We start from the raw sequence: 15,055 nt of genomic DNA, 5'->3' as shown, positions 1-15,055 counted from the left end.
AGGGCTGTCAAGCGATTAAAAAAAATTAATCGTGATTAATCCCTTGGTTAAACAATGATAGAATATCATTGATATAAATATTGGATGTTTTACACATTTTCAAATATATTGGTTTCAATTACAACATAGACAAGTGTATAGTGCTCACTTTATATTTATTTTTTTATTATAAATATTTGCACTGTAAAAATAAATTATTTTTCCATTCACTTAATACAAGTACTGTAGTGCAATCTCTATTATGAAAGTTGAACTTACAAATATAGAATTATGTATAAAAAATGCCTGCATTAAAAACAAAACAATGTAAAACTTTAGAGCCTACAAGTCCACTCCGTCCTATTTCTTGTTCAGCCAATAGCTCAGACAAACAAGTTTCTTTACATTTTCAGGAAATAATGGTGCCTGCTTCTTGTTTACAATGTCACCGGAAAGTGAGAACAGGTATTTGCATAGCAATGTTGTAGCCGGTGTTGCAAGATATTTACGTGCCAGATATGCTGAAGATTCATATGGCCCTTCATACTTCAACCACCATTCCATAGGACATGTGTCTATGATGATGATGGGCTCTCCTCGATAACAATACAAAGCAGTGCAGACCAACGCATGTTCATTTTCATCATCTGAGTCAGATGCCACCAGCAGAAGGTTGATTTTCTTTTTTGGTGGTTTGGGTTCTGTAGTTTCCGCATCAGAGCGTTGCTCTTTTAAAGACTTCTGAAAGCATGCTCCACACGCCGTCCCGCTCAGATTTTGTAAGGCACTTCAGATTCTTAAACCTTGGGTCGAGTGCTGTAGCTATCTTTACAAATCTCAAATCTTTGAGTTTTGTCAAATCTGAAGTGAAAAAGTGTTCTTAAAAACAACCAACATGCTGGGTCATCATCCAAGGCTGCTATATCATGAAATACATGACAGAATGCAGGTAAAACACAGGGCAGGAGACATACAAATTTAATTAACGCATTATTTTTTTTTAAACGAGCGTCATCAGCATGGAAGCATATCCTCTGGAATGGTGCCCAAAGCATGAAGCATATGAATGTTTAGCATATCTGGCAGATAAATACCTTGCAATGCCAGCTACAAAAGTGTCATGCAAATACCTGTTCTCACTTTCAGGTGACATTGTAAATAAGAAGTGGGCAGCATTATCTCCCATAAATGTAAACAAACTTGTTTCTCATAGCGATTGGCTGAACAAGAAGTAGGACTGAGTGGCTTTACATTGTTCTATAACTGCACTCAAAAAAAAACAAACAAAAAAAATCTACATTTGTAAGTTGCACTTTCACGATAGAGATTGCACTACAGTACTCGTATGAGGTGAACTGAAAAATACTGTTTCTTTTGTTTATCATTTTTACACTGCAAATATTTGTAATAAAAATATAAAGTGAGCACTCTACACTTTATATTATTGTATTTGTGTTATATTTGAATTCAATATATTTGAAAATGTAGAAAAACATCCAAACTACTTAAATGTCAATTGGTATTCTATTGTTTAATAGTGTGTTTGAAACTGCGATTAATCGCAATTAATCTCTGAATTAATGTTTTGAGTTAATAGCAATTAATTGACAGCCCTACTAAAAATGCATCTAATATAAATTACTAAATATTTGAACAAGTAATTTAAGTGCAACAATTATTTTTGGAAAAAGTATGTAATACTGTAGAAATTAAACATTAGTTCTGTCTTTAAGACAGTTCTGAGTATTCTTGGATGATTTGTATTTGGTTCAAAAAGATTTTCTTGGTCAAGTCTCACAAAAAGTGAAGGTGTACACACCACAATTGGTCGCATCCAGTCCTTAAGCAGACATGGAGAATATAAGTCTTTGAAGACCAGCAACAAGATGCTCTCAGAATGCTGGACTCTGCTTTCTTCTTCCCGGCCTTTGATACAACACAGAATATCCATTTGATTTCTCTAGAAAATAAAACCGAGTCATATTAGAATTAATGCAATCACCACCCAATAGTGTGCAGAAGTTGCAGTATATTGAATTGGAATTAGAATGGACTCACCTCTTGTCGCTTAATGTCCAATCCCAAGAGACTTACAAAGCAGGTTATTTGAAGAAGGAAGTCTATGAACACAGCCATTCCAGCAAAAAGGGAGAAAGTGCGGACAGCTGGCATGGTAGACAAAGTCCCTGGGAGGAGGGGGAGAACGAAAGGATGGTCAGGACATTAGGCCTGGCCAAATCCCCAAATGACATGTACAAACATACAGACTGGACCTTCTCCACCAGTATGAGCAGCCCTGGAGCGGAGTTGCCAGTGCAAGGCTACCTAATGCCATTGGATGATTTTCCCAGAATAGGAGGATAAATCAAGTGGCATAGGAACTGCTAAGGCAGCTCTATATGCCACCCCCTCTTTTCCACCCCACATTTGCTATAGGAAGATAAGTGGGGCACAGCTAGCTCTTCTTTGAATCCAACTGATCCCTGGATGCCAGAACACCACTTTGGGGTCTGCATATAAAAGGTGATTTCAAAAACACCTTGTTAAAATCCACTCCAGTACCATACAGGCAGATGTAATTATTCAGCAAGTAACCATGGATTAAAACTAGTTCAGAATACCATCAACATGATTAAGATATTCCTTGTCTCCCCTCTCAGCAGTCAACGCAAGACACTATAGAATGCCTGTTCTAGTCTATTAAAATATTATTTATGCTGATTAAAGCAAAGCACTAGTGGGAATCAGACATATTGCTAGCAGTCACTGGAAACTTCACAATACAATCTTGTGGCTGCACCTAAAATAGGAGCTGAAATATCCCATTATACCAGCCAAGACATTCCTGTTATAGTGCTGGAGAAGGCTATAAAATTGTGCCAGACTCAATGCGGGTTTTGTGATGAGGGGGAATATCTAAGTTCTTTAAGACTGAGATTTCTAGACTCCTTATTCCTATCTTCCCACTTTCCCATCAACTGTACATCTAGCCAGTTTCTCTAATCAGTGGGAGATTTTGTCACTTCTACTTCTAAATCTGCCATGTTTTGTAAGTGCAACCATGGACAAGTCACTTTGAATCATGCACACCGCAGTTTCTCTTTATGGAAATTGGGGCTAATGCCTACCTCACAGAGGTGGAGTTAGATTCATTTCACTGTTAGTAGAGATCTCTTAGTTCCTTGGATGTACTTTTTTAGGCAATACAGTGAACATTCTTATTTGGTTAAGCATTGTACAAAGAGGGTGATGAAAGTGAATAAATAATATACACAGCAATAAGTATAGTACAAAATCTCCAAGCACAGAAAAAAAGACTAAATTTTTACCTAAGAAAAATGCTACCGTCTCTGAAAAAGATGAGAGCAATATACTAGGAGCCACATCTCCTAGGATTCTGCCGATCTGCTTATCCAGAGTTTCACCTGGAAGACGCTCATCTCTCTGTTTTAAGGAAATGTAATTCACTCATTAGGGATTAAAGTAGTATATTTTCAGAGAAACTTCTCAAAAGTATGGAACAAAAGGCATGTCAAGTCAATGTTATGTATTTATAGTAAGTCAGTGCTTCTAGTGTGCTAGAGTGACAGCCATCGAGACAGAAGCTCTCTTTACCCACTGAGTAGCTACAAAGCCTGAGCAGCCACAGCATGAGCTTCACTACACTGCCCTAGCAATGCATTTCAACCCAAACCTAGAAGGCCCATAGGGATGAAAGGGTAATTCAGTCTCCCATTCAAATGCTTGGTCTTTGCTGAGATGCCACAAGGGTGCCAGTTATTTCTGGTGGGTTTTGGAGACAACTGTCAGCTAGAAAATGGATTAACCACCACATTTTATAAAGCATGGTCCTCATGCTCATTATTACATAAAAACAGACACTATTTCAGCCCCATTATCCAGCTCACCTACAGTCTACCAAGGTGATGGTAAAAAGTGTGAGATGATGGTGAAATCTTTCACCACTGATTGCTGTGAGGCCATGAACTGTATCTCTGCCTATAATTCACAGTCTAGAGGCCAAAAATCATTTTAATTCTTCCAAACGTAAAAGAGCTGCATCAGCAACATTCTTTACACTGAGAAACTGCAAGTCACTAAATAAATATCATCCTTACTGTTCTCTCACAAATCAACTCTCAGGACAAACCTCATCCTGCGAGGTGCCAGGCACCTTCAACTTCTACTGCATTCAGTAGAAGGGTATTCAGCACCTCACAGGATGGAGGCCCTAAAGTAGGAGCTAATATAGTACGTACACATTAAAAACACAAAAGAGATCATTATAATACCTGAAATGTCTGAACTATAATGAAGATGTTGTCTACCCCAACAGCCAGCACCAAAAATGGAATGACTTCAATAACAATCAATGTTAATGGGATTCCAAAATAGCTGAAGATACCCAAAGAACATGCTACTGAACTCAATACGATCAGGATGCCTGCAATGCCCAGAGAGATTTTTGAATCCACCTGACAAATGAACAAAAACACACACAATATTAACTGTAATGAAAATACATCCGTCAAAGCCATTCCAACCAGAATATTTTGGAACATATCTCCCAATCTAAGAGTAAACTCTTGACTTGTATGATAAAATAAGTAGCTTTACTAATTACACTGAGGCTGCCTACAGTATGGCCCCTTTTAAACATTCAGGATTATGTTATTTGAAACTGAAGAGCAAAACTGCACCTAATTTGAAAGGCCTTGGTTCAGGAATGACTTAAAATGCCTTTTTTAATGACAAAAAAGTTTTTTTAAAAGGGGGATGTGATGATGGAAGGAAAGGGGATCAAGTGCGACACTGATTTCCCAGTTTCTTCTCTTTCTTCGAAAAAGAGAAGCCGTTTGTAACCCAGAACACTCTGGTAAGACAAACAACAAAAATCTAGGGATGCTTTATAATAATGCTAACACCACTAGCTGATATTAAAATACTGATCATGAAAACTAGTTAAAGTTGAGATTAGACTATTTAACAAAATAAAGGTGTTACAAAGATTAGTGTTCTAACTTATTTTAAATGCTATGTGCTATACACACACACACACACACACACGTAAGAAGTTATGATTATGATATTATTTTCAACATAAACTAAACATACCAGAAATCTTTCGCAGCTTTTGATGTGTCCTAGGGCTATTGAGATGTACAGAAACATGACAGCATAGCTAATTACAACAATCTTGATATCACTGTTACTTTCACGGTTTATCTCATCTTCAACACTCCGTTCAGCAGAGAATGAAATGGTTAGGTTTGGATTCTGGTAGTTTTTCACAAAGCTGATAAACCTGAAAAGAAAAGCAAATGTTTTCTTAAAAACACCAAGCTAAGAAAAAAGAAACCACATCTTTTTCAAAACATACATACGGTACACCTACCCATCAAAAGACAGAGTTGAGATGGTAGGAAAAGGTTTAAAAACATCAAGGTAAGTCTTTAATGTTAAGCAGGCTATAACCCCTTCCGCACAAGAGCACATGGTATTTAAGAACACACTTCTCTAGATCTTCCACTTTTATCATGGTGAACATCTGAAACACTTCCACGTAACTGATGGTGCTGTGGAATGAGTGGGGGCATGACTTAAATAAGTGTATGACAGATCTGCATCCCAAAACTTTGGATCATTTCCTAACACCAAATACCTACCTTTCAGGCAGGTCTACACACAGTTGCATCAATTTAAATAAAACATGTGATGTTAAACCAATTTATCAAAACTGGTACAACTTTGTGTGTGGACATTCATATCACTTTGGTTTAAACCAGGCTTACAGGTGCAAGCCAATGTAAGAGTGCCCTTACACAAAGTTGCACTGGTTTAACATCTCACTTCTACGTAGAGGAGTACAACGTGTTTAGACAAGCCCTTTGCTCTCCTCTCAGCCCAGAAACATGCAGCTGAGTGGAGTTTATGATGCTAAACCATTAGACACCAATTAGAAATGCACTCTACCCCAACCACCGTCTCCATCTCATCTTCCACAAATATAGGAATGCTTTTCTTGTAGCTTATTCTCTCTCAGAGTAAGTTGCAATATAGAACTGATACTTGTTTTCGTAAACCCAATCTCAGTCCCTTGATGTGACAATGACTTATTTACTCAAGGAGAAAGTGAGTCTCTACAAAGAAACAGAAGAGCAATGTTCTCTGGAGTTTGAAAACAAGACTAATTTAATTTCAAATACAGGCAATTGAAAAAAGGTTCACAAGATCGATTGCTACAACTACTGAAGTAAATCTACTTGTGAAACTGAAAGAGTCTGAACTGAGACAGTTATTTCAGTGAGACCTACATAAACGTTTTCACAAGGATTTCTCAGTTGCCGGATAGAACTTTGCTGACAAGAGCACAGAGATACAACTCTTGGTTTATGTGCCAAACAAGGATCTCATCAGAAACAAAAAGTTATACAGAAGTGGAAGTTTATATTTTTGATTCAGCTTTGTACAATCACTGGCACAGTCAATCCTAAATCAATGTCACACTTCAAATTTATACACAGAAGCATTCTGTACTCTCAGTGCATGTTTGGAACATTGTTGTCTTTGCTGTGAAGTCTGCTAAGCTCAGAGAAAAAATGAGGTTACTCCAACTGTCACAGTCTAGTCTTAATTACAAGAAACTTACTCTTTTTCCCAGGCCAGAGCTCTCATCAGCTTGTGTGTATCATTGTAGTAATTGTGGACAGGGAAGGTAATAACGAGGGCTGTAGCATTATTGTAGTTTTCATCTATATGTAAAAAAGGAAGAGGTTGGAAGGAGAAAACACTAAAACCCACTATGAAAACATGACACAGATCTTTCTTTGTGAAGAAGATGGGGGACTTCTTGTAAAGTTCTCTCTTTGATTTTAATGGGATGTTGTTTCAAGCAACTCATTTCCGGTCTCTGGCATCCCACTGAATCCAATCTGCTTAGTCACCTGCAACCACTCCTCAGATTTCAGGAACACCCATAAACTATTACAGAGAAACTGTCTGCAGGGACACATGGGCGGATGAGAATTTTGGAGTTCATCCAAGGAGAAATATTCTTGACTGGCTAAGTGTGATATCATAAAGTATTAAGAAAGGTAATCCTGAAGTCATTCATAACCTAAATAAAGCAATTGATATTGTGCCTATATATCTAGCGCAGGGGCGGGCAAACTACAGTCCAGGGGCTGCATCCGGCCCAAAAGAAGTTTTAATCCAGCCCTCAAACTCCTGCCGGGGAGCAGGATCAGGAGCTTTCCCTGCTCCGGCACTCCAGCTGGGGAACAGCGTCAGGGGCTTGCCCCACTCCATGTGTCTCCGCATGGCTCCTGGAAGTGGTGGCATGTACCCCATGCTGGCTCCTACGTGTAGGGGCAGCCAGGGAGCTTTTCACGCTGCCCCTGCTCCAAGCGTGGCCCCCGCAGCTCCCATTGGTCAGGAACCGTGGCCAATGGGAACTGCAGGAGCAGCGCCTGCGGCTAGGGCAGCGCACAAAGCTGTCTGGCCGCGCCTCCGCTTAGGAGCCAGGGGAGTACATGCCACTTCTTCCGGGAGCTGCTTGAGGTAAGCGCTGTCTGGAGCCTGCACCTCTGACTCCCGCCCGTAACCCAACTCTCTGCCCCAGCCCTGATCCCCCTTCCATCCTCCAAACCCCTTGATCCCAGCCTAGAGCACCATACTGCACCCCCAACCCCTCATCCCCAGCCCCATCCCAGACCCTGCACTCCTAGCCGAAGCCCCTTCCCATATCCTAACTCCTCATATCTGACTCCACTCCAGGGCCTGCACCCCCTCCCACACTCCAACCCCCAATTTCATGAGCATTCATGGCCCTCCATACAATTTCTATACTCAGATGTGGCCCTCAGGCCAAAAAGTTTGCCCATCCCTGATCTAGTGTGTAAGAGATGAGCATTCCTGTTCACACCCCTCTCAAATTATGCCACAATTAAAAAAAAAAAAAAATCAAAGTAACAAGTGAAATTAACTTGTACACAAACTCTGATCCCTTAGCACTGAAGTTCCAATGAGTTACCATTTATTTAAATGGAACAAGACTGGGCAATCAGAGAAAGCATGAAGTTTCTCAGAGTGAACACTGATCACATGTAATATGTTTTTGATTGAAATTACTGTGATTAGATTCACCTTGACCCTACCCGATCACTCACATTAAATATTCAAAAGGGACACTATCAAGGTCAACGAGGCCAAATTTTATTTTGGAGGCCCCATATCGTGTTCATTTTAAAAATAATCCCACTCCTCCCAGTCCTGAGTATCTAAAGACTTCCCTAAAATAATTACTTTTCATCATTGTTACCCCATCTCCTCTGCTCTGTTCTAAGTGATCCAAAAAGCCAGAGCACATCCCACCATCCCTCAAACTCTTGTCTATTTCATTTCTTCCCTCTAAATCTTTTAAATATTTCCAATAAACCAACACACACACATACACAGAGAGCTTTCATAGGGCAGGTGGAACTTGGGGGACACAGAGTATGTTCTGTTCTGAATATTTAGCAGGAACTAATTTTTTTTTTTTAGTAATATGCCACAATATTAATGGTCTTTCTGAAACAGTTTGTTTCCATCCCTCCCAGGTGAAATCTAGGAGAAAGTCATTACATCCTCACATGACTGACTATCTCATCATTCTTGCAAGCAGGCAATTCACCAGACCTCAACTCTCTGGAATACATTTATACAGCACCATAAGATGTCCATGAAACTTTACAAGTAAACAGAAGGCATTCACAAAGGTGAAGAGACAAAAGGGAACAGAGTACAAGTTGTACAAACCTACAAACAAAGACAGTGATCTAATTTAAGAAGTAATCGACCTTAAGTACACGAACAATATTTCCAGCTCTATTTGCAATTACACCTACCATCATATTCTCCCAACACAAGCCATGGAAAGACAGGTCCACCAAATGTTCCTAAACAGGGATCATGAAGCTCACTTGTATCATTTAGAGATGCTGGGGCCCTGCAAAATATATTCACAGTTTATTGATTTTTTTTTAAAAATAATCTGATATTTGGGAGTGCAAAGCAGCAGTGAAAATTTGTACACTTACATATTGTTTACAGTGTTACAGCGATTATGCTGGGTATTGGTGTGACAGAGCAATAACTACATTTGTAAACTGAACACAAAATTTGCTTGCTTTGTGATGTAAACTCAAAGGTGAAAGCTTATCTGTAAATTACTTATTGTGGTTTAAAAAACATTTTAAGCTGAAAAAAAAACTTCAAAAAACAAACTAGATTTCTCAGGTGAAGCCTTTTAAAATTGCTAGTACAAAAATATTTTACTTTAGAAAAACACTTTTCTCTCTTTAATGCCCTGAAGAAATAAGCCAGGAATCCTCATGTTGCTGATTTGAAGCAGAATATCATCTTGCATTTTTTCCAGGTGGTGGGGTTTGCTCAAGCCTCTGTATGAGTCTCTGGTGCTGCATCCATCACTATGACTGTGAAAAACTCCATTGGAGTGCTGGTAGACATGGAAATGCAGGAAAGAGATGCTCTACTACCAATCAAAAGTACACACACAGATGGCATTCTATCAAATAAACCAGGAAAAAAATTCAGAGGCTGCTGGCATTGGATACAGCACGTCAAATGGGAAGAAAAAAAAACCACCAACCCCAAAACAGTTTTTAAGAGTCCATCTGTACACAAATATTTTTAAAGCATGTATTTAGTGGCTCTGCTTACCGGACACAGTACAAGAAGTGAGTGTGGTAATCAGCATAGACAAAGAACTCATCCCCAACTGAATGATTTAGAATGGAGTAACTGTTCTGAAAGTAGTTGAGCACACTCAGGATAGTGCAGTTGTTATTGTAGGGAGTAAGAGGAGCCAGGCAGATATCCTTCAGCATTACAGTCTCATTGTCATAAGCAGCAGTTATGTTTTCAATAGCATTCTGCAAATCTAGCACCTGAAACAAAACACACTATAACTCAAAACAGCACTGTCCGAAGGCATTTGGTGGAGCGGAAAGAGCATTTTTCTTCTCGGTGTAAGATCAAATACTTTTAAAAGTCATGGGGCATTTTTGGCGGTTTCTGAGCTGGGTACCACGCTTCTAATATAAGCACACAGCAAATGATGAAGCAAAATGTGGTTTTCATTCTAAGTACTAGAGGAGTATTTTTCATACATCTTGAGGTTCAAAGCAAGTGGGAATGAAGGTACAGGAGTGGCAAAGTGGGGGAAGGTGATTAGCCCTTTGCTGCAAGGCGGATTGGAAGTTCTTGCAGTCTCTTTGCTAACTCCAGAGGATATTTTAGATATTTATAACAGATTAGTTTTTGGTGGAAATTCACATTATATGCTAACCACATAGGCGAAACAAAACCCAGCTTCATACTGATAATTAATCCCTTTTAGGTCTTACAAGTATTGCAAAACACATTGCATTCACATCTCTTCCACATAGATAGGCCTGCAAAACCCATGTTACCTGATATAGGATATCTTTGTCAAGCGGAGGCCCAAAAGGCACATCAGCTCCTGATGGGTATGGTGAGTAGATGTGTGGCTTACTGTGGGGAGCTTGAATAATAAGTTGTTCAGTACGGAAGAAAGGTCCAAAGTGAGTGTCAAAGTACTGCTTCTCCTTGCGAGCTTGGCTGCTTGGGGCTGACCAAAGGTCTACAGGGTTTGTAGTGATTTTGATATACACCAGGCCTGAACAGCACATGGCAATGAAGACCAGAGAGAAGAGAACAACAGGCCGTGGATTTCGAACACAGAAAGCCCCCCAGGACATGAATGTGAGCCGTAAACAGTTCTCAAACCTCTCACCAAGTCTTTCACCACAGGAAGCCTCACCTGTAGGAAGAGGAGATACAAGATCCAAACTATTAAAATGAACTATTTTCTTATCCAGTAATCTCTTTGGATCAGTCAGATGCTTCCAGGCATTCTTACAGAGAAGATCATTTATTGATTCTACTTTTTTTTTTTTTTTTTTTAAACCACCATAAACCAAAAGATAAAGGTCTTATCAACAAAGGGGCTCAAGCAGGAGAAAAACTGCTAAAACACTCTTCTAGCTACAGTAGTTTCTAACAATGTGGCAAGCCAGTGTGGCACAATTAGATGGAACCATGTTTATAAAAAACATGCTAATAGTAGTCCCACCTACACTTGAGCATACCCATGATTGGCAGGATTAGAGGCATCGGAGCTTTAACACTTATTTGTAGTGTGGATGGGACAGAACATTCGTAGAACATTAAAATCATGTTAGGTCATGACATGATTCTCTAGAATTATGCTGTCCTAATCACAGGAGAAAGTAAAAATTATACCTAAGAATGCCAAACAACTATACATCGGCATGGCTAAATTTTCAAGTGTATATGGACCCACGACTTGGCCCCATCCACAATGATGAGCCAAGTGATGTCAAAAGTAGTTTAGGTGGGACTGTATTTAAATGTTACTCCCAAATTCTATATAAAAAGTCAGCAAGACAATGAAAGTATGAAGAAAGTGCAGAAAAACTGAATTGAGATGAACCAACTAGGGCAGGAATGTTGGACAAGGTGGTCTTTTGGGGTTCCTAAAATGTCTCAGACTCTGTGGTCCACATCTCAGAGAAGGAAATAATATCTAATCAAACCCTATCATTATGATCCCAGACATACCGTTGTCATGGCGAGAATTAACAGAGAAGGCTATATTGCTGTCAATTGGAGTGTACTCTGAGACAAAATGCCTTTTTCTGTAAAAACAAAAAACAGATCATATATTCAGTATGTGGTTCACTTGCAAAAAAATCAAGACAACTGTTTTCCAGCACTGTACTATTGCAATAAATACAGTAATAAAGGTGAATCAGGAGATCCAAAGTCTGGATCAGAATTGGCAAGCATTCCACTTTAGGTCCATCTCTAACCAATATCATCACAAACAACAATATTTCACTATAAGCTTTATGCATCTTAAATTTGTCACATTTTAGAAACGAAGGGAAAATTAGGATGTATCTAAACTCACCTTAAACTTAGATCATTAAGAAACTATTTCTGGAAATTTTGGGTTTAATGTTTTAGGCTAAAAAGTTTGCCAACAGTTTTTTTTTTTTTTTTTTTAAAAATGCAAGTGTAAAGACTGAAAGACCAGAAGCTCCCTCTCACCCTGCCACCACCCCCCCCAAGTCTCTGCATTATTCTTCAACACTACTACTAAGGCCATCCCTGAACAGACCCATATGGTCACACAACTTCTTTAAACCCCCTTTCTGAAGGGCCAACTCTGATGTGACACCTGCAAGAAAACCACCAACCCATAATGGCTAAACTGAGGGACAGCCAGGAAAAGTCTATACATATGAAGCTAAACAAATAGCCAAGTGTACATAATATATAAATACTGTATACATTTCCTTGTGACCTTAGCCATCCACCTTTCATGTTGTTCATCCTGTTAGATAACCTCTGCAGGGCAGGAACCACATCTGCTTCCATGGTCTACAGTTTAAATAATGTATTTAGGTTTGTTTCCACTTGTGACTATCAAAATCATCTTAGCACAGTATGAACGTTAAAAAGCTCTCCCTTGAAAAAAGTCTTCCTAACCCCAGAATGAACTTCACTTATACACACAAACTGGGGAAACATAATATTGCAGCATGTCCCAAAAGTCACAAAATCCAGGCTCACGAAAACTACAGGCAGATATAAATTCCACAGTGAAGGACTGACCCACTACTGAACAGTCACCATCCACATTCAGTTAAATCCATTAGTGAGTTGCTGACTCTCTAATTGCCTTCACTGAGTCAGCAAAACCCACTTAATCCTTTCACAGCTGTCAGTCAGGAGACTTAGAGCTTCATAACCCAGAAATCAACTGGTAGCCAGTGTAGATCCAAGTATTAATGTGTTTTGTGGTCTTGTCTACACTAGATGTGTTGCAAGCACTTACTTCTATTGCAACACACATGTTGTCCAAATACAAAGTTCCTTTAAGATTACTGATCATATTCCATAGATATGTGCCAAGACTTTAGCAGACCTAATGGATCACCACCCCTCTTGGTGACCGGTCTTCTGTTGCAGATGGTTACTCTCACAAGCCCCAGCTTTGCAAAGAGAGCTGCCTGTAAACGTACTTAACAAGTTTACTCTTGTCAGATTGGCTAGCCTGCCCACACCACATTACAAGTTTCAACGATTTGATTGTACTGTTGCAAGATGTTACAGTTCTCTAGGGTAGACAAGCCATTTGTGAGATAATGCTTAGTAAGCAGGCTATGTTTACCATCAGTTCAACAGCTTTTGTTTTTAGTTTTGTTTGGGGTATTTTTTTTTTAGAATTCAATAGGGATGAAATCAACACTCATGACCATTTGTCACAAGGCAGTTATTGTTTATTACATTTCCCACTGTATCACGTTGTTACGGGTCTGTATATTTATACTTCCACAGCTACAACAAGGGCTTTTGTCAAAATTTATACATGGAGTTCTATTATTGCCACTACTGAGCCTTTGGAAAACAAAAGTCTCCCACTGTTGCCACAGCACTGTGTAAACCAACCAGTGGAGACTGGCCTCTCAAGTTTTTCCTCCACTGAGTGTGCCTACACAGCAAGCAAACAACTGCAGATGGCTTGGCTCAGCTAACTTAGGCTTGCAAGCTTCAGGCTGTGGGGGACATTTGGGCTAAGGCTGGAGCCAGGCTCTGGGACCCTCCCCCTTCTGCTGGAGCCAAAGCTCTGGGACCCTGCAAAGTCTGAATTTTATTAAGATGTTAAAATTAAAAAAAAAAAAAGGTACAGAGTTTAAGCATAGAAGTTTCTGGTTATCAGGGAATAAGGTACAGATCATCAAGCGGTGCAAAATTCGGTTTAGGATCGAATGGCATAAGGAATACATAATCTGAAATATCCCCGATGGGGGGTAAAAGATTAACGGGTCAAAAGTACAGACATTGAAATATGAGGGTATGTTGTTCATATAATGGCTATGTTCAGGTGTGGAGTATAATGAGTGGATACGATGAGGAGGATGGATTTACCCTCATTTGGTGACATTTAATGTTCAGTGAGTTTATGGTTCCAGTTCACGTGGTCCAATAGAAAAAAAGTCTCTCGGTCCCTTTCTCATAGTTGATGCACAATGTCATTCTGGCTCACACCTCCTGGTACTGTCGGTGGACAGTGATGTGTTCGATGTAGATGTCCCTGGACCATCGGATGGTGTCCGAGACCATGACGCACCACATGAGCCATGTGTAGCATCGACCAATCCCACAGGTCCGCAGCACACGCTCATTGCAGGGGTCCCAAGCGCCCAGGGCTCAGACAATCAGGGCATCCATCTGCACCTCATAGCCCTTTGCTCTCAGGGTGTCGGCCAGGGGGGTGTATTTTTCCAGCTTACGAGCTCGGGCTTCACAGAAGGCCAGGATTCTGTTCTCAAAGGAGACTGTGACGTTGACGAGGATGATCTTTTTCTGAGCCTCGTCAGTGACTACTATGTCAGGTCGCAACTGGCTGTCAGTACCGGGGATGGCACAGTTCACAGTGACCTCCCCCAGGCGCGGTGCGATGGCTTTCACCAGGTGGTTCTGGATGGCATTGTGGCGCAGCTGCCAGGCTCTGGAGTGGGGCTTGCAGCTGCACAGGACGTGGGACAGGGTCTCGCTGGAGTAGCTGCACTTCCTGCAATGCTCGTCTCAGTTCCCATGGTGGAGGACTCTGAGCGGGATGCAGTTGAGCCAGGCACAGTGGATGAACCGCCAGTCAGCGAAACGGGTGAAGCCGTCCCCGGCGAGGAAGTGGTTGCTAGTGTCCCACTTGCTGGTCAGTTCGAAGGCTTTACCCTGGTCCGGTTTACGCTTCAGGGTTTCCATGTACAGTGAGTGGATGGCTGCCTTCAGGGTTCTCTCCAGCATGCCCCTGGCACTCAGGATGACGATGGTGTTGTCTTTGGACCTGATCTGAGGCACCAGGACTCCCAGCTCCTGGCGCTCCTCGCACCACTTCCAGCGGCAGCCGATGCAGTTCCCCAGGTGACGCGTGGCATTGCGAGCACGGGACCACAGTGAA

The 15,055-nt window shown here is 40.6% G+C and overlaps 1 protein-coding gene across 1 annotated transcript in view; it reads right to left on the bottom strand.

Moving 5' to 3' along the window:
• Positions 1-15,055, bottom strand: part of NPC1 (NPC intracellular cholesterol transporter 1) — a 52,356-nt gene that overhangs the window by 14,926 nt on the left and 22,375 nt on the right. Inside the window, exons 7-16 of the mRNA XM_077810364.1 lie at positions 11,647-11,723; positions 10,455-10,825; positions 9,703-9,929; positions 8,868-8,968; positions 6,629-6,731; positions 5,095-5,284; positions 4,272-4,454; positions 3,309-3,423; positions 2,038-2,165; positions 1,799-1,939 (exon numbers count right to left, since the gene is read on the bottom strand). Coding sequence (XP_077666490.1) covers positions 1,799-1,939; positions 2,038-2,165; positions 3,309-3,423; positions 4,272-4,454; positions 5,095-5,284; positions 6,629-6,731; positions 8,868-8,968; positions 9,703-9,929; positions 10,455-10,825; positions 11,647-11,723 — 1,636 coding nt within the window. The remainder of the gene's footprint in view (positions 1-1,798; positions 1,940-2,037; positions 2,166-3,308; positions 3,424-4,271; positions 4,455-5,094; positions 5,285-6,628; positions 6,732-8,867; positions 8,969-9,702; positions 9,930-10,454; positions 10,826-11,646; positions 11,724-15,055) is intronic.

Source organism: Eretmochelys imbricata, chromosome 2 (genome assembly GCF_965152235.1).
Source record: "Eretmochelys imbricata isolate rEreImb1 chromosome 2, rEreImb1.hap1, whole genome shotgun sequence".
Taxonomy (NCBI): domain Eukaryota; kingdom Metazoa; phylum Chordata; order Testudines; family Cheloniidae; genus Eretmochelys; species Eretmochelys imbricata.
This window is presented reverse-complemented; position numbering and strand designations above follow the sequence as displayed.